Source organism: Condylura cristata, unplaced genomic scaffold (assembly GCF_000260355.1).
Source record: "Condylura cristata isolate star-nosed mole 26May11 unplaced genomic scaffold, ConCri1.0 scaffold00033, whole genome shotgun sequence".
Lineage (NCBI taxonomy): Eukaryota > Metazoa > Chordata > Mammalia > Eulipotyphla > Talpidae > Condylura > Condylura cristata.
The window spans coordinates 8,293,543-8,314,765 of record NW_004567134.1 but is presented as its reverse complement, the minus strand read 5'-3'; the positions used below and the strand labels follow the sequence as shown (position 1 = coordinate 8,314,765).

The 21,223-nt window shown below is 36.0% G+C and overlaps 1 protein-coding gene across 3 annotated transcripts in view; it reads right to left on the bottom strand.

The window, feature by feature from the left end:
- The window catches only part of TBC1D5 (TBC1 domain family, member 5), a 365,130-nt gene that overhangs the window by 224,973 nt on the left and 118,934 nt on the right, over positions 1-21,223 (bottom strand). For all 3 annotated transcript variants that reach the window (XM_012732149.1, XM_004692291.2, XM_012732150.1), the window contains one exon: positions 5,349-5,480. In XM_012732149.1, the coding sequence (XP_012587603.1) occupies positions 5,349-5,445 (97 nt within the window). In that variant the 5' untranslated portion in view covers positions 5,446-5,480. The remainder of the gene's footprint in view (positions 1-5,348; positions 5,481-21,223) is intronic.

Below are 21,223 nucleotides of genomic sequence, written 5' to 3'. Positions count from 1 at the left end.
GGGGGGGGGGGGGGGGGGGGGGGGGGGGGTCAGGAGAGGTCTGCTGCACTATGTGGGTCACTTCCCTGGCTGCAGATCGAACTCATGCTGCAGTGGATTTGGAGAGCTTCAGAGTAGTGTTTTTTAAGCCATTGTGCCACCAGGGAGGGCCCCCAAAACTTGAACCTTTTCATTTGAACGTTCATCATTGACTTTTAACCACTATCTTTTAAGTTCACTTCCAATCCACTCATGAGTTAGCAACCTCTTGAAAATAGTATAACACTAATTAGAGACTATCCATAAACTTTTAATTACCAAACTGTATTTTCTTCTGAGAACTGAGGTTCACTTTGGACCTTCTGGAAGCTCTTCCATATGTGGCATCTGAAATTTAGCATTCCTCTACCTTTTCCCTACTTTGCTTATTCTCAAATGCTGTAAATAATGCTACCTCTCGCCAATGTCTAATTAAGAGGCATTCCTACGGAGTAGTCCTCAGCTCTTTTTTACTTTCTTTGGAGTTCTCATATACCTCAGAGTTTGAGCTGGCCTCTCTCAGAATGACTCACAGATCTCTTAACTCATTCCTTTCAAAGTACAGCCTCTCTTCGCCAGCTTTCTGTCCCACATAGAGGGCTTGAGCAGGACAGACTCACTGCAATCGCTACCACTGTCAGCAATCATTACCACACTAAACAAAATCTGTTAAGAAGACACTTTTAAAATGGTTGCTTTTTTTTTTTTTAAGATTTATTATATTTATTCGTACAGAACTGGGGTACAGGCCAGATGGGGAGGGTGACAGAATTCACCAGGGAACGAGGTGGTGGCAGATCAGGCAAATAGAGGAATACTCTGCTGAGGGGAGCAGCGGGCGGGTCAGGAGAGGTCTGCGGCGCCATGTGGTGGCCTCCGGGGCAGGCGGGCGGAAGTGGCTTTAGTCTCTTAGTGCAGGGAGGGCCAAAATGGTTGCTTTTTTAACATCCTTTTATTGTCATTTAAGAACTTTCAAGACATTCTCTCATTTATTTAATGATCTTTAAAGTTTTTATTAATTTTAAGAAGAATTTTTGATTAAAACTATGCTTCTTACAAAACTATGCAGAGTGTAAAGAAAATTACTGACTAAGGAGGGTGGGGGGAAGGGATGAATTGGCAGAACACAGAGAGTTTCTGTGAAGATAACTTTGTATGTTCTATAACATGTTACTGTAACATATATGTTTTATCACACATGTGTCCAAACCAACAGAATACACAGAACCAAGAGTCCTACCATGAACTAGAGAGCTCCAATGACTATGTACAGGTCTGTGTACATCCTTTAGTTGTAACAAATGTCTCACTCTGGTGATAGGATATTGGAAATGGGAGAGGCTATTTATGTGAGGAGGCAAGGTCTATACAGGGAATCTCTGTAACTGCTTTTTAATTTGGTGTGAAACTATAACTGCCCCTCCCAAAACAGTGCTTTTTTTTTTTTTTTAAACTGTAAACTAAGACCAAGATTTGAATCTGCCCAAAACAATGTAGGTCCAAATTATTACACCAAATAAATGGACCAAATTGGTTTAATGACTACCATAAACAATGTTTTGTGGCATTTAGTGTCCAGTTAAACTTTTGCCACTTGGTTCTTTGGGAAATTTTGATTAGGGTCATATAAAACAAAAACCAAAAAGATTTTAAAGGAGAGGTCAAAAAGACCTTCTTAAGTTTCACTGAAGAAGATTTCAGGTACTACAATAATTAGGGACAATAAGACAACTAAAGACACTTCAGCATGAGTTTGATCCCCATCCACACCAGAGGTGACCCACATGGCACAGCAGACCTCTCCTGACCCACCGGCTGCTCCCCTCAGCAGTGTACTTCTACGATCTGCCTGTTCTGCTCCCCGCTCTGTTTCTGGTGAATCCTCTCACCACCCCTGCACCTCTGGCCTGTACCCCAGTTTCAATATGCATAACTTTTAAATAAATCTTTAAGAAAAAAGAAAAAAGAAAGAAAGTTCACACTTCAAAGCCAGGAAACAAACACTGAACAGGAAACAACACATGGGGTTATATGTGGGCATATGTGTGGAGTTACATGTGGACATGTGTGGGGGGGTCATGTGTGGGTGGGTGGGTGGGGTTACATATGGGCAAGTGTGTGGGCTTACATGTGGGTGAGTTCTATGAGGGATTCAATAGTCTGAGAACGGAGGTATGTATGGGAACACACAGACTTTAGAATTGGTTTGGCACACCTGAGCAAGTCCAGACAAAAAACTGACCATGGCCATCATGGTGAAGATTTGGATTTATTGTTAGCACAATGGAAAAGCACCAAGAGCTATAAGCCAGGGGAAGGAGATACTTCTATTTCCTCCCTTAGGTTCCAGCTGAATGAGTCAGACAGCACATAATATTGTGGCCAGTGATCTTCAACAGAACAAAGTCACCTATCACTTAAATCTAAACTCCTGTAAGAAAAACAATAAGGAGCTAGGACAGCATCATTTAACATCAAGTTCAGTTACTAGTTTTAATTATTACCAATTTCTTCATCAAAAAGTTAGGCCCTGCCTTCTAGTTCTTATGATGCCATAACATATAGAAAAGCACTTTTGGGACAAAAACAAAATCGCCAGAGGCAAAAATGGTATAGGCAGGATTTTCTGAATATCTGCAATTTTTTTTTGAAGTTGGTTACTAAATATTTTATACATAATGATAGATAGAAAGCTTTGAAACAGATATTATATAAAAAGGCAAAGATACATTAAGTAATTATCTGAATACTATATAAAAGCTGTAAGTAAGAAGTCATATAAAATTGAAGCTAGAAGCTCTGGCAATAGGTAACGAAATGCCATTCTCACAAAAGATCTAATAGAGGAAAATGTTCTTTCATCGTGTGCAACATTCCATTCTCTTAGAAGCCTGTGAAAATAAGTAGTCATTGTGAGATTAATTTTTAACAGGTTAAGTCTTGCTAAATCTTGCTAGTTGTGTTCAGTTTGTAATAAAGTAACTTTTCATTAAATTGATTATTAACAATTATATACTCAAAGTGAATAATCACAAACAGCTATGCAGGCATTTTTGTTTACTTTTTTATGTGCTTACAAGTAACATGGCAATTATTTATTAATGTCTTTTCATTAAAAGATCTTGGAATTTAAGGTGGTTAATATCTGTATATGACCTAATTTAATAGTGCAAAGGGAAAAATGCCATACTTCCTATGCTGTTCTTTATTTGAAAAATATAAACAGTTAAAACTTTTAATCACATAGAAAATATGCCTAAAATTTTGACGGGATATATGCAAAACAGTTCCTTGTTTCTGTCCTCCCCCACTTCCTTCAACCACCCATGAAAATAAATCAAGCCGTTTTCTTTATACCAATGCTATTCTTTGACAATTTTTGCTAATTCTTTCTAGTATATGCAATCATCCAACTCAGTTATATACTGTTTTTTACAAATCTTAAAATTCAGATTTGAAAAATGAAAGACTTAGTTGTTTACTTAGGGAATCTATAAAAAAAATGAAACACACACACACATACACACATGACTTTTACATAGGTAAACCACTAATTAAGTCCAGTGTTTGACTGTCCAGTTGCTTATAAAATGAGTCGTTCAGTTGCCACAGATTCCCTTGTGGGAAGAATGTGTAAAAGGTTTCAACTACATGGAGAAACCCATGAAAGACATATATTAAAATAAACAAACATACTAGAAAGGTGATGATTCTTCAAGTAAATATGACAACCCCATTAAAATGCAACACACGTTTATTTTTCCTGCAAAAAGGAAATCTAAGAAGATGAAATAGATGCTTTATATAAAATATTTACATATACAATGCACAAAACCCACCACGGTTAGTAACCTTTATGGCTTTGAAGAACTACATATTTACATATCCTTCTTTCTGCATGTGCGTGTGCGTATGTGTGTTTTGTATATATTTTTAACAGTTGACAGCTGTTTTAGAGCATACAGAGATGCCAAGCTGAATGAGGGTCTTGATTACTTCAAGATTAGCTATCTAAAGTTTCTATTCATTTTAAGTGTTGTTAGTTGGAAGAGTCATTAGTCACTTCCTTGTCTCATAGAACATCAGCATACATTTACATTGTTAATGAACATTTGGGGTAAATGAATTAATGGCACTTTTAAACATCAATTCAGTCCTAATAACTTTGTATGTCATAGAAATGTTAGGCTAGGATATAAACGAAAGCCTTTTCAGTAAAGGTAACTACTCATTCCTCCAAACAATAATGGATAAAATTAATTTAAAATATTTTTTTAAACTGGGCTTTAAAAAAAAAAACACTCAAAATTTAATGATATAGACCTGAGAAAAATGTGTACTTAAAAAACAAAAACAAAATCCCTCTGTTCAAAAATAATTATATAAATCAGAAATAGCATGAAAAATTTTGGTGAAACTAATTTATATACTTATTCAAAACATTCCATTTTTATAATACCTATTATAAAGAAGTGCTTGCAAAATAATTTGGCTTATTTAATTATAGGTGCGTCGGCATTACATTTAAGAAAAAAAAAAACATAACCAGGAAAGATTTCTTTAAAATTTTAAAATACTTGAAACTGAAGTGGGACAATAATATTTTCATATCATCAGAACCTTAAACAATGGCCCTTTGGAGAACAACCAGTTAAAAGCAAATATAAAAATAAATAAAATTGCAAAAATACGTTTAAGGGCAAATACTAGTTCCATTAAAAATAACTAATGACATTTTATGATGTAGGAGGTATTAAAGATGCACAATATAAGCACACTCCATAAAGAAAGCAAGTTAAAAAAAAAAAGAAATAAACACTTTAAGAATCCATTTTTTTTTTTAAATCCCAAAATGTGAGTTTATGGCAAACCTGTATAACAATACAGGGAAAAAAAGTTATTTGAAGCACACAAAACACATATGGCTTATTCTATGAGTGAAAAATCACAAGCAGTTAACTGAGTCAGTGAACTAACTTTAAGAAATATTTAATAAATTATTTAAAATATGGGTAACACTTCAAAAATTCTCACAAACTATTTCCTTCTAAGATATATTATTGATACTGCAAAAATAATACAGAGTTGTAATACATACCCATTTGACTATTTGTAGGGAGACCCTGAATATAGTTTTTCTTTTAGTCTATTTTAATCATTTCAATGCCCAGATTTAGTAGGACACAAATTCAATTATTAAGAAAATAACAGGGCCCTCCCTGGTGGCGCAGTGGGTCAGACACAGCACTGCAAGCCAGCTGCAGCCGCCTCAGTGTGAACCCCTGCTTGGTTACCAGTGACTGCAGAATGCATCTGCCTGTAAAACTCACCTCCAGTCTTGTTTGAATAACTGGACAAGGGGTCGACGCCCACTTCTTGTTCTTCTGATTGAAGAGGATGCCTCGCTTCAGATAAGGAATGATACATTGTGTGGACTGGACAGTATCTTCAAAAGTGACCACCTGGGAGGTGAAAAATACAAAGAAAAATGATGATCTTTTTTTCTTTCTGCTACAACTGGGAATAAATACAAGACTAAAATAACTGAGCCTTACAAACATTTCCACAGGGTCCTCCCTGGTGGTACAAAGAATTAAAGCACAAGTCTATGAAGCCATCCACAGCCACGTAGGTAGATTGAGTTCAATCCCTGACCAGCGAGGTGACCCACATGGTGCAGCACACCTCTCCTGTCTTGAGCACTGCTCCTCTCAGCAGTCTATTTCAGTAGATCTGCTTGTTCCGCACCCCATCTGTCTCTGGTGAAGACTCTCACCCCACTGCTCCTCTGGCCTGTACCCGAGTTCTTGTTAACATAAATAAATAAATCTTAAACAAATTCTCCACAGGCCCCAGGACTGTGAATCCATACCCAATGAAGCAAGAGTAGCATAAAGTTTTCATTTTTTAAAATTTCTCCCCAAATCTTAATGTCATAGGTATACTTTACCTCAATGTTTAATCACATTTATTTCAATAAAATTTTTGCACATGTTAAATTTTCAGTTGTCATACATAAAATCCTTCGTTTTATCAAAATAACACTTTTGACAATATAAAGACAAAAATCTAGAAAATACAGAACTCTAAAATCACACATTAAATTTATACACTGCAATTCATATATCTTTTTTGTCTTTTTTTCTGAATATCTAAAGTCATACATCATGCTAAATATACTGATTATAACAAATGCCATATTATCACATCTGATGGATGTCTAATATTCCATTTCATAGCTACAGCAAATTACATAACCAATTTCTTATTAATAAAGAGATGCTTTCAGTTGTTCAATATTATTAATAGCCTCATAGTGAATATCTTTCATTATTATGATATCACATCCATTTTTATTTCCTTAGAATAAGTTTTATAATTTTTGAGCCAAAACATATATTAAGAATAAGATTTTGGGATAAGTTTGGCAAATTACAAAGAACTGTACATAGCAGAACAAGTTATTTCCCCTGGAACTGCATTAGCATTGGAAATGAGTAATTCATTTTTTCCTTTCGAAACACAGTAAATTTTACGGTAAATTTTACACTGCCTTTGCTCAACAACAAGTGTGATTACAAGTGTGATTACTTCATAAGTTCTCTCTGACATTTGCTTATTGTCTTTTGTGGGTGGAGCTTATTGTTATGATTATTTTCATAATTTGCAACTATAGTATTAAAGGTATTAAACCTGTGTTATAGGGTGCATATATTTTTCTGAAGAGTATATGTCTTCCAATTATATGGTATTTTTGTGACAACAGTTGCAATTTTCTACATCCAAATATATCTGTATCTCTTTCATGGTTTCTAGCTCTGGTATTATGCTAACAAAGGGGAGATTATATAAGTAGATGTATATAAGTATATACATATATACACACACATATGTATATACACACATATTTTCCTTTTTAAGGTCTTCCTGTTAAATTCTCACTTCTCTAAATAATTTCAATTCCAAGAAATACTTTAAAATACAATATATTGATGATCACATAGTCATTCAAGATGCTCAAAGATATTTAAGATTTTTACCTGAAGGAAAACTGATTCAAGAAGTCATACAGTGATTTTAACTTTAACAATTCTTTAGAAACTGAAAAGTCTCAGGTAATACATAATAAACAGAACACAAAATAAACCAAATACACCAGTCTACAATTCTATACAATCAGGCATCCTCTATAATTTACTATACTTATCAATTCATACTGAATCATTAACATGCTTTTATAATTAAATAAAGCAAGCCTGCTTAATAGGAGTAATGAGTTATTTTCATGAACTCTGTGGGAAAAGTTTGGATGATGTTCTTTTAAATTAATGAATTTCAATGACAATCTCATTCAAAAATAAAGTAGTAAGCAGGTGCCACCTTTCTTTTGGATTTGTTATATTGGCTTAAATACAAAGGGCTATTTTTGCTTTCTAGAATAAAAACACACTTGAGTGTGTTGGCTACTACTACTGTGATTACCTTATGAAATCATAACATGATGTTGCTTTTAAATGTGAAGTAAATTTCTTAAAAAAGTTTTCAATTCCTGGCCCTCCCTGGTGGCGCAGTGAGTTAAAAGCACAGCACTAAAAAGCTAACGCCACTTCTGCGTGAGTTGGATCCCCGCCTGCCCCAGAGGTGACCACAGGGCGCAGCAGACCTCTCCTGACCCGCCTGCTGCTCCCCTCAGCAGTGTATTTCGCCCATCTACCTGTTCTGCTTCCCACTCTCGCTGGTGAATCCTCTCACCGCCCCTGCACCTCTGGCCTATACCCAGTTCTGTATGCATAAATAAATAAATCTTAAAAAAAAAAAAAGTTTTTAATTCCTGTTCCATGAATACATGAAAATACTTGACTACTGTCCATGGCCTTTAAACAACTCTATTTAGTCACTAATATAAATAAATAAATGACCTATATTTAGTAAAATTTCATACACAGAATTAAGGAAACATTTTTTTTTTTTTGGTCTACAAAGCTTCAGATAATAACTGTGAAAGTCAAAACAGCATGAATATTTTATAACCCACATCGAGTCATGACACCTTATATTTGTACTATAAATTCAGATATCTATCCTTAGGTGCCTTAATCTTTTCTAGACCCAGATATTGGAAGTGACCAAAAATATATACCTTAGTGAAAATGACTACACAATGCCATAACTGATGGGTTTCAAGGTTTTAAAATAATGACAATCTGTCTCTAAAATTTCTTAGACTGACAAAAATGCTACTGAGATTTTTTTTTTTTTAAGATATTTATTTGTGCATACAGAACTGGGGTACAGGCCAGAGGCTCAGGGGCGGCGACAGGCTTCACCAGAGACAGAGCGGGGAACAGAACAGGCAGAGCGATGAAGTACACTGCTGAGGGGAGCAGCGGGCGGGTCAGGAGAGGTCTGCCACACCATGTGGTCACCTCCCAGGCAGGCGGGAATTGAGCTCATGCGGAAGTGGCTTTAGCTTCTCCGTGCTGCGCTTTAACCCGCTGCGCCACCAGGGAGGGCCGCTACTCAGATTTTTAAGAAATAGTCATGCCTTTCCAATTTTAAAAGCATGATACACTTCCCAAGACCTGAGTATACACCTTTATATTCTTTGCTACACATATGTTAAATAACGGTTTAACTTTCCTATGTCATATGAACTCAAAATTCACAAACTCAAAACCAACTTTGTAATACAGTTTTACTACTATCCAGGCCACAGGACTTGGCACAGAAATGCCATTGAAAATCCAAAACTGAACTTAAGGACAAATTGTATTGGTTTCACAAACTGGTTCTTTTGGCATTAAATATTAGGACAAAGTGTCCTATCTAAAAGAAGGGATGTCTCGTGAAAATAGTTAATTATTTTACAAAAGGATAAGAGTTTAGGAAAAAAGTTTAGGATACAGTTCTGCAGATTAAATAAAATTTCAAAACAATATTTCCATGAAACTGAAGTACTGAGCAGTTTGTTTGTTTGTTTGTTTGTTTGTTTAAGATTGATTTATTTATCCATACAGAGCTGGGGTACAGGCCAGAGGTGCAGGGGCGGTGAGAGGATTCACCAGCGACAGAGTGGGGAGCATAACAGGCAGATGGAGGAAGTACATTGCTGAGGGGAGCAGTGGGCGGGTCAGGAGAGGTTTGCTGCACCATGTGGATCACCTCTGGGGCGAGGGGGGATCCAACTCATGCGGAAGTGGCTTTAGCTTCTTAGTGCTGTGCTTTAACCCACTGAGCCACCAGGGAGGTCCCGTAATGAGCAGTTTTAAAGTGAACTTCAAATAATTAGCATTGCACAAATAAATAACTGAATAAATGGTCTCTTAAAATGGCATCACATAGACAAAACCTCCAAAAATAATTTATCCCCTCTGAATCTGAAGTTCTGTGTATTTCAGCTTGTATTCATTCTTTCACTGTTTCTAATACATAGGAATAGAATTAGCATTCTGAATTGTGTGTTCTAAAGGCATCCATATTCAGAAAAGCTCATATAAGCATACTTCATTCATTTAAATTCTTGACTGATGGTAAACTTAAAAGTCAAACACTGAAATGACAGAGTAGTAGTACTTTACATAAAGATATCTCCTATAAGAAAAGCATATCAAAGAGCTTAAATAAACTATTTCCAAAGAATGATTATAAAAGGAGAGGAGCTAGCATGAATAAATATGTGTTACAGGCAGAATGCGTTTACCACGTTAAGTATATAACCTAAAATATGACATCTTGGTTGTAAAGCAAGAAAGTTTAATAATAAGAACTGTATTTTCATAATTGAAAGACTAACTGAACACTATAGCCATTTGGCAAAGACTTTTTAATTTAGAAATGTTGGATACTAATGGCTTGGGCTGGTTAATGATTAGGAGTAATGATGCTCTAAAGTCTTAACTACAGGGACAGAAATAGGGGAAGAAAGGAAAAACTGTGAAAGAAAACAGCAAAAGAACAAAGTTCTTAATTTTAAATTCTGCCAATCTTTAATGCAAGAGGGTTACATTGGACTTTAACTAAGTTAATTAAGTATTAAAATCAATCATCTGAAAGTCTTAATATTTAATATTGGTTAGATTGTATATCAAAGTAGTTTTATTATTTATTTACTCCAAACCTTTCCAGAATACTTCATCTGACAACAGGGGGTCTGTTTCTCACAAGATAAATGCATTTACAATGCCAAATAAATTATATATAAAAGCATTTGTCTTAATACATGTCATTCAATATTAAATATCACCCATTGGTAAAATCCTGAAACCCTGATTTATTCTTACCAACCACACAACTGTACTATTTAAGTGTTGTCTGTAAATAGGAATAGGATTATAATAAAGGTCAAAATACTAAGAACAATGACTACAGAAAAATTAAGAGATTTAAATTGTGTAATTTTCAAGCTATCAAAATAAGTGGTTAGCGTACATACTCTATCACAAAATGACAGGTTCGTAAACCACATATAATCAGATCGTACAACATACAAAAGGTTCACAGATGGGTTTAAATATTGCAGATTGCAAAATAAGAATATATTTGGCTTTCAAGATTCAAATGCTGTAAGTTCATAGAAAGTGACAATTGTGACCATCTAAACCATGAGAACTCTGAGCATTATGAGGTGAACAAACAAAAAGTTCTCCACCGTGTATTTTCTCATGGTTTCCAGTTCTCTTCAACAGATGCTCAAGATGCAGAGATTGGGGAAGTAACTCAGTGAAGGACCAAACCTTTTTATTATTATACAGCCACACAGAAGTATACCACCTCTAGCCATCAGACTCCAGTCAAGTTTTCAAAAATCTAAGTAAAGGTATAACTAGGAATTTAAGGTGAATGAACAACATTTGAAAAAGGAGAATATGAATTTGGTCAACTATATTCAACTAATGATACTAAGAACAAGAACAAGAAAAAATGCCACTCATCACATAAGCATCAAACAAAATCATACATTTTGTCACAAAACATGCAAAAGCCCTCCCTTTGGTGCAAGCCAGCAGTTAAGAGCATCACCTGTTCCTCTCTAACTAAACTAGCTAACAAGCTAACATAACATTTCCAATTCTCCTCCATTTTATCCGACACTTCTTGTCTCCCTATGAGCCTTTCCCACACTCACTTTTCTAACTCCTACACATAACTTGAATACTTAACTGTGGACCAGCTCCAGAAGTAAGTTCTTACTGCTCCTCTACAGGGTATTGCCCTCACTGTGATGTAGTAACGTAGGAACCTGCGTAACAATAATAAGCAATAAATGTTAACAGTTCAGTTATGGAGAAGTTTGTTCAGCCTTTCTAACAAAGCAATACTATAGATTCTTCTTTTTTTTTTTTTTAAGATTTATTTATTTGTTCAGACAGAACTGGGGTACAGGCAAGAGGCTCAGGGGTGGCCAGAGGCTTCACCAGAGACAGAGTAGGGAGCAGAACAGGCAGATGGACGAAGTACACTGCTGAGGGGCGCAGTGGTCTTATAGAGGGTCAGGAGAGGTCTGCCATGCCATGTGGTCACCTCCGGGACAGGAGGAAATCAAACTCATGCGGCAGTGGCTTTAGCTTCTGAGTGCTGTGCTTTAACCTGCTGCGCCACCAGGGAAGGCCTATAGATTATTCTTTTAAGGAAAAGGTATGTAATGGAAGATACCAGTAGGAAGTTAAAACTTTTTATTCTCTTTTTGCCTCCTCTTTGGTGTATGGTCATTTCTAACTCCCTACTTCGAGCCTTCTTTTCTTGCCTGAACTCTGGAAACACTTCTAACCGGTCTCCCAGCTTTCCTTCCTCACTGCTATAAACACAGTTGATTGCCTTTTTAACAAAACCTACAGTCTGTCTAGTCAACGTGCCTCGGCAGAGTGCCGAGGTTTTAAGTGCCTCTGGGTCTTAAGTAGTTCACGTCAGTCATCACAGTCCATTTCTTATGCCACACATTTAGGATGAGCCATTTCATAGGAATGGAGTCACCTAGGGACTTCTATAAAGACAGAAAGATAGATACACTTAATTGCAGTGGATCACCCCAACCAGACCTAGATGTACCCTAATTCTGGACTTGTTGCTCTCTGTAACACAATCCTTACTGTAGAACCCAATTGAGATTTTTTTGTTACTGTTCACTCAGATCAACCTAATATATCTATCTACCATACCATAGCCAACACAGTTTTTCCCACTGCAAATCTTCCCCTAACATACTTAAACATAAAATCCAAACTCTTTTAAGAGGCTTTAAATCCAGACCCATGCTTCACCCTCTGATCCCACAAGCCCCCATGCCCTGTGATCAGTCACACAGGACTTGATTCTATTCTTTAAACAAAATTAGACTTCATTGCCATATCCCCATTTCTTCTACTGGGAATACTCTGTACCCCTTTAAATAACTGAACTATCTGTTCAAATTTTCCTGAAGTATATCTAATTCATTGGAAAATATTGTTGGTTCTACTTTCTATATAAAAGCAAGACTCAGGCCCCTCTGCCCTGGCCCCAATCACTGCCAACCCCACTATCTGACCGACTCTGACAGTGACAGTTCTCCCTATTTCCAACCTTGAGATTTACTGACCTGCTACTCATAGCAGCCTGAGTTATACATGTAAATTTAACTAGGCTAGTGTCTCTTCTCTGCTCAAAACTTTCCAAAGGATTCTCATCCCACTCAAAATAAGATAAAACAATTTCATAAAACCCTACATGACCTTGTCCCCACCTACTGCTTGATCTTTTATCCTACAACTCTCCCTACTGACAATCCAAGCCCAGGCTCAAATGTGACTGGTGAGGTCATCCATGGCTGCACCGCCACATTCAGTATACTCACTCCCTCCCCTTCTCTTCATCTCATTACTCAGCCGTACCTTTCTGATAATACTACCACTACCTAAAATATTATCAACTTACATTAGCTCCTATTATGACTTTTATGACTACAAAGGCTTTGTCTATTTTATTCTCCTGTATATGGAAAGTATCCTTACTTTTCATTATGGCATCCTTGATAACTGTTTATTCATCTTAAGTTTCCAGCATGCAAAAATCTCTTATTTAATCAATCAATAAAACCCAAGAGGCACATTTCAGTATAAATACCAGATATAAGAATTAATTGAATTATATTTCTTCCTACACACAAGCATATTCACTGAAATGATTTAAATGAAACTTGGAGTATGTCATAGATATGAATATCACCTAAGCTTACAATGTTTGAACTATAAGAGATGGTTATCTCCCATATTGCTAAATATGGCCCAAAGCACTCAATTAACACAGAGCTATTGAACTCCTACCAAGTACACCAACACTCATTCTCATATCAAAAACAAATTCAATAAGCAGATTAATCCTGTATACTGCTTGGTGAAAATCACCACCATGGTACTGCATGCCACACTAGCAGTTAATACTAGCATGGACATGTAGTATTCACTTTCAACATCACTTTGTATACTTTCACAACAGATAACAAACTAGATAGCTTAGACTGTTTTCTTTTCCACAAAATCAAAACCTTTTTGAAATGTCAGTCTTGAACATCTTAAAATTATACAGAATGATGAGGAACTACACTTATACTGCATATAAATATGAGAGCATATTAGGCTGCATTTAATTACCAGTTCAAACAACAACCTGATCTAACCTTTGACAAGTAAAATAAATGTTCTGAATAATTTAACTAAAGCAAACATTTGCTGTTAATGCTAACTAATTATAGTAAGAGCCAGAAAGAGAAGAGGAAGAGAGATGACGAAAAGAAGGAAAGAGAAGGGGAAATTAAAAAAATTTTCAATTAAGGTTGAGATATACAACTATTCATTAAAACATGATTTTTTTCAATGAATTTAATTCACACAAAAGGGCAAACTCAGTAGCGCAAAGATGCTTTATAAATACTCAAATAAAGAAACATAGCTGGTTAAAGAGCTTATTCTCTCAGTGAGTAAACGGGCCATGCTACCATGGGAACAGGAAAAGTAGATACAGATGAATTGGGCTACAACTGAACCCCTTCGTTCAAGGTACTCAAAATTTAGTCAAGAATGATCCCAGGATATGGGTTGCCAGAGTTAATATTAATTCATATAAATATTTAAATAAAAATAAAACAAAAATGTGGATGCCTAGCTAAACTTGATTTCATAAAAACAGTAAAAATATTATTTGGGACATGTTTATTCTAAAGAGTACTCATTAGTTATCTGAAATTCAAATTTCATCATGCATCTTCTATTTTATAAAAATTAAAAAAAAAAACCTATCAGTGATAAATGAAGATGAACATCTTTGAGAAAATATGTGGTATGTCCACTGTATGAGTTTCAGGTTTAAATGACATCAAAACTCTCCAAGGGTAATATCCCAAAAGAACTCACTCAAAGGCAGGAAAGAGTTGTTTTTCTAGGGTTGCTATAGTGGAAAGACCAGTTTGTTTATTTTACCCTTAAGGAACCTAGTCACACCTAGAAAAAAAATTTTTTTTTCAAAAAAATTAAACTTTGTTAATTTGTTGAGCCCACTCTTATTAAATACAAAAAAAAGCTTCGTCATTTTACTGCACATAAAATTTCAATAAATATACGTGGTACTGTACAAGAACCTAAAGTATGATGAGCTCTAAGTGTGATCTCTAACTTGAAAAAGTATATATCCAATAATGTATAATATGAAGACATGTTATCCTCATATGAAAATTGCCAATTTAATTGAATACCATTCAAAATCAACTCGAATTTATTTGCTCTTGGAGAACGAGCTTCTATATACTTGGGCATAAAGAACAAGATGCCTCAATAGGAACAAGCAAATGTTCAATTGTGATGAAGATCAACATTACAAAGACAAAATAATTTCAATCCCCAAAACTGAGGACCTACATTTCATGTAATTGGTAACAGGAATGACTATCATTAAAAATATTCACACTTAATATAAAATAACAAATTTGGTTTTCATTGATACAACTTAGATTCTCTCAGAAACTTTGATAGCAACGTTGATGAAAACAGTCTCAGAAATTTTGATGTACATGTTGATGAAAATAGTTGAAATTTTATTTAAAAGAAACTTGTGTGCATATAACTTCTGTTTAAATATTGTCTAACAACAAAACCATTTATAGGTCCATATGTGAAAATTGATCTCATGAATAGTTTTATATTTTAAAAAATATGAGTATTATATAAAAATAACTTATCAGGCCCTCCCTGGTGGCGCAGCGGGTTAAAGCACAGCACTGAGAATCTGAAGCCACTTCCGCATGAGTTCGATTCCCGCCTGCCGCCTGCCCCGGAGGAGACCACATGGCGAGCCAGACCTCTCCTGACCCGCCCGCTGCTCCCCTCAGCAGTGTACTTCGTGGATCTGCCTGTTCTGCTCCCCACTCTGTCTCTGGTGAAGCCTCTCACCGCCCCTGAGCCTCTGGCCTGTACCCCAGTTCTGTATGAATAAATAAATAAATCTTTAAAAAAAAAATAACTTATCAATAGAAGCAGAGAAAGAATTAGGTAAAATTCAGCACCCATTCATGATAAAAACTCTCAGCAAGATGGGAACAGAAGGAACCTAGAGTCTCAACAGAATAAAGACCATATATCTCAAATCTATAGTTAATATAATCATTAAGGGAGAAAGCTTAATTTTTTAAAGGTTTCATTTTTTAAAGTTTTTCCCTCTAAGATACATTAAAAAAATATTCAATTTAACAACAAAATAAACGCCAAACAACCCAATGAATATAGCTCTGAATAGAAAATTCACTACGGAGGATATACAGAAGACCAAGAGGTATGTAGAAAAATGCTTACTTATCACTTTCAATAAGGTAATTGCAGGTCAATTTAACAGTTATCTTAGACCAGTGAAATTGGCACATACAAGAAAGATCCCCAAAAGTTTGGAGAGAATGAGAAGGAAAAGAAACTACGTAGTCAGTGGGAATATAAATAGGCCCAATCATTTTGGGAAGTGATATGGATTTACACTTTAAAATAGCCAAATCAATGCAGAAACAGGTTGACTGTTTTGATCAAAAGTTTTAAACAACCTAAAAATCCATCAGTAAAACATTGGTTATTATAATCCAGAAATAGAATAATACATAGGCATTAAATATCGAAATATACTGATCTCGGAAATATGCAAAATATACTGAAATCAGCAAGCAACAGAATATATAGCATGACCCCATCAATGTATAAAAGTCTATAAACATAAGCTTGCTAAGTATTAAAAATTTCAGTCATACAAGAAACCAACAATCCATCAGGAAATATACATGTATCTTCAGATATGTGTATGCTTTAAAAATATGAAAACTTAGGGATGCATCTTTTAACAAATATTTAATTATAAAAGTATTAAAATGACTTGCTTAAGTTCATATAGTTAGTAAGCAGAACTATTATTAAAGCTATTCTATTAACTCATAATCATTATTTCATATTACATTATTTTATAAAGCTTACTTTTGAGGAAAAACCATTTTGGTGATTAAATATGGTAATGTCTGTGGTTTAGTTAAGCCTACTTAAGTAGAAATACCCTACTGGTTCCTGGTATCTTTCACGATCTGCCCACATCTTCCTTGCTAATCTCTCTCAGGTCTCTTCATTCTCTAAATGACATCCAGTATTTTTCTTTCTTTCTTCCTTATATATTGTTTTTTATTATTTACTGTATTTACATGCATATAAGAACTGGGTGTAGGCCAGAGCTGTTGTCAGTGAGAGGATTCACCAGAGACCGAATGGAGAGCAGAACAGAAGTACTGACTGGAATATACTGCCGAGGGGAGCAGCGGTTAGACAGGAGAGGTCTGCTGCGCCATGTGGGTCACTCCCTGACTGGGAATGGAACTCCTGCTGCAGTGGCTGGTTGATAGCACTGAGATTTTAAGCCCTGAACCACCAAGAGGCCCATCCAACATTTTTTTTTTACTTCTTTCTATTTGAACAACTCTCCTTGGTTGAGGAAATCTATCCCAATCCATTCTTCTCCCTAAAATGTTTCTCATTTTCTTTTTGTAACTGCTCTTCTATTTCACAGACTGTCCTTACAGACTGGTACCGAACAGATAGTAAATATTACTGAGGGGATGGATAAATATTCATGAAACCAGAGCCTCCCAATCACTCCTCATCTCCAGAGGCTCCATTTTCTCTGAAATTCTTTTCCAGTCACTTTTTAACGGTTAAATTGAAAAAATTCACAATTGGATCATGTAAAAGCCAACCCCACACTTCTCCTCCCACTGAACAGGTAAGCAAAAGAGGGTTTCTTCTGAAAGAATATAAAGGGAACAACAGCGCCATATTGTTCCATTATCAGGCTTTACTATTTCCTATCACAAAAGAATATTGTGTTGACACCACAGTCAAATTTTCTAAATGCAAACTGAAGAAATACCTTTCCTAACTGACTTTAAACAAGTGGGTTAAATTCTTGGTTACTCATTTTAGTACCTGCAAAATGGGGAATAGCCCTTCATAGGTTTCGTTGCTAAACAAATATTCCAGAAGTAATCATAACAATAGCTGACACAGTAAGCACTCAAAAACATGTCAGCTGTGATTATTCCATTGCCAACACACTGTCACAGCGCTGCTGACCTATTTATACGGGTAAGTTAGAACAAGATCAAAGATGGGACGATACCTACCTAGTTAAAAACATAGATCCTGTTGGTGTCCTGTTAGATTTATTCACTAATTTACATAATACAAATAGATTTTGGATATTAGATTGCTGTGTTGCTATATCTACTGAAGGACAGAAGGTCATGGCAGAAGCTGGAAAAAGCTGTGGCTGTAGAAGTGTAATGTATATTCAATCTAACAAATACTTGTTGAATTTTCCCATGTGTCAGAAACCAATCTAGAAGATAGTCATTTCATTTTTAATTTTTTATTTGTATGTATTTCCATCAGGTGTAGTCCCCACAGAATCCCACCACCAGTTCACCATACACCATCACCTTAGTCCCTTGTGCTCTTCCCACCCTCATCTTGACCCCATTCCCTCCCCTGCAAGTGTCTCTGATTTATAGTTGTCCAATTGTTTTTGTTGTGTTATTTTTCCTTTGTTTATTGTTATTTTTCCCCGGATCCCTTATTTCGTTCCCTTATATTCCTCCTATAAATGAAACCATCCGATATTTTTCTTTTTCCTTTTGATTTATCTCACTGAGCATAATCCCTGGAACTTAACCATTTAGTTAAAGTCTCTGTCCTCAGATAATTTTCCTGCTGGGAAAAGGCAAATAAAAATGGTCTTTCCTAAAGAAAATATGAAGAGGATAGGAGGGCTCAAGAATGATGGACACAAGTTGGAGGCTACTTGGGAACTGGGAGCTTATTTGAAAAAGTGGTGTCTTAAGGAGTAGACATCTGAATAAAACGTGAGCCAAGATTCATGTGATAACCTGACAAAGCATGGTGGGAACAAGAAGTGATGAGACCCTAAAGTGGGGGCTGGATGAGGGATGGAAGCTGGGAATTTCGGATCAACAAAGTATGGACTACGAATGGAGAGCAATGCAGGGAAAAGGAGAGAAATCAGGTGATATATGCCCATGGAAGGCCATGAAAGGACTCTGGCTCATACACTGGAGGCTTTTGCTCAGGAACGTGAGGTAACATGATGTACCTTCAGCGAGGTCACCCTACATTTTTAAATGAGGAAAACACTTAATCCTTAGTGCACCCATTCAGGAAGTACTCACAAGTGATCCTTTCCACAGAAAGATTAAGAATAAAGTTAAATGTCAATCCTAGTAATAACATCAAAACTATGGTTGATTAGGAGGAAAATAAGGTAAAAAGGAGTCACCACAGAAACCTAAACAGGCTTAACTGTCTGTAAGTATAGTAGAAGAAGGAAACCAAACCATATAACAGAACACTTAACATGTTAACAGTCCTCAAGTGCTTCCAACACGTTCAGAGAAAGAAAACACCCATAATCAGTAATACTATCAGAGGACCATGTAAGACAAAGGCAATTTGACTTTATTTTGTACTGCAAGATTCAAAACTCTGAGATCTCTTTGTACATGCATAGTTCCATTTAGTTTTTTTTCTACAAAATTCCTTTTTGTTGCTCTCCTTCTACAACCAACTTTTCTAGCCATTTGGGTAGATCTATAGGGAAGGGTAGAGAAAGGAAACTTATTTATATTCTACTCCTTAACAACAGAAAGGACCAACGCCAGGAAAAAATGTATATAAACATTTCATTATTTTGTGGAAAAGCTGGGTAGTTAATTGGGCTTTAATGAAAATAAAACAAATAGAAATAAAAGTATTTGGCAATAAAGTCAATTTTAAGAAAGAAGGAACTGGTTGAAAATATTAAAAACAAAACAAAAAAACTTTTCGCTTCAGTCTTTGTATCTTTTAGTCTTCAATTCTTAGACATCTGGACATTTCTATCTATTTATCTCTCTCCTTCTGGGACCTCTCAAAGTCAAGTTACCATCATTTGAATCAGTTCTCAATCCTTGTGACAGACCTCCCAGCATTCCTCATGTTCCCCTCAACAGAGGGCCCTGCAGCCAGTCATCTTTTTAAAATAATTAACTCTGATTCTAGCATTTGCCACCCCCATTTAAAATCCTTCAATGACTTACCAATCAAGGGCTGAAATGTCCACGACCAGTGTATCCCTTAGCCACAAGCTAGCCTTTTCTCTTTGAGTTCTCTGAGCTCCAATCATACTGACACACAACAAGTTCATTCCAATTTTAGGGCCTTTACACAGGTTTTCCTGCGGTAGGCTCTAATAATTCAGCCCTCCTTTGCTTGAGGAATGAAAAATTTCACTTCCCTCATAAGACTTCCTTGACACTCTACTCCTTCTCCCAAAGTAGCTTAGCTTTTTCCATAATGTCCATGAAAAAGCCCCTGTCTTTTCATCATTGTACTAACAATTTTGTAATAGGAAGGGGATGGAGGACAGAGGTTGAGAGTGGAGGTGTATTTATGTATGCAAATGTGTACAAACATTTAAAGATTTACTGCCACCCCTGAATTCAGGCCTAACACAGTACCTGACATACAGAGGGCACCCCATTAGATATCTGGAACGAATGTGAGTGCGAACTAGACTTAGTAGGGGTATGCAGCTGTGACATCTAACTGAAGATGATTCCTAAAAATGGTTAATTGTGTATCTTTAACAAATCTGGTTTGCTTTAAAAATGAGAGAAAAAACTGATCTAACCCCCAAAAGCATACACTATCAATATCAATCACCTATGGGTGTAGTGGGGAAGGGGGAATTTGATGTTTCTGACTAAATTTAAATGGCAAGAAAGGAAAAACAACAATTTAAAAGAAATATTCATGAGAATTAGCTTTTCCTCTTACCAATCTATTGGGTACAAAAGTATCCAAGGCACGCTTGTATATTTCAAAATTAGGCATAAAATAACATTTACCAGCCAATCCTTTTATCTGGATTATTTGTGTATACTTGAAAACTAAATATACAAAACTTTCCCCATTATCAACCTTAGCTCTACAACATTCTCAAAATTTTTATACAGAAATAAATTCCTTCCTACATTCTAGTAATTCCTCAATCTGATTTTCATTACAATTAAAAGATAAAATATTTAAGATACAGTGCTTAACCTACTAATGCTGCTGTGAGAGAAAGCAAAAATATGTAAACTTAAAACCAAATTTAAAAAGATCAATTTCATTAATTAAATTCAATACATTAAGTAGTTTCCTAAGAAAATGACAACTTTTGAAGGTCAGGAGCGTCTAACACAATATCTGGCATACCAAATTCTAATAAATGAATAAAAGGAGAGGATAAACATGTGAATGAAGGGGGTGGGGGAGGGGGGAAACCTTGGCACCAAATCACACATCTGTGGTTTTTTAGCACAAAAGCAAAGCAAAATATGTCTCTTCTTTCATTGATTAAAAATAATACCTTCCTAAAAACTATTTTTGTGGGGCCTCGCTGGTAGCGCAGCGAGTTAAAGCACAGCACTAAGAAACTAAAGGCACTTCAGCAAGAGTTTGAACCCCGCCCCCGGAAGTGACTCACATAGCACGGCAGACCTCTCCTGACCAGCCCGCTGCTCCCCTGAGCAGTGTACTTCATCAGCCTGCCTGTTCTGTTCCCCACTTTGTCTCTAGTGAATCCTCTCACCGCCCCTGCACCTCTGGCCTGTACCCCAGTT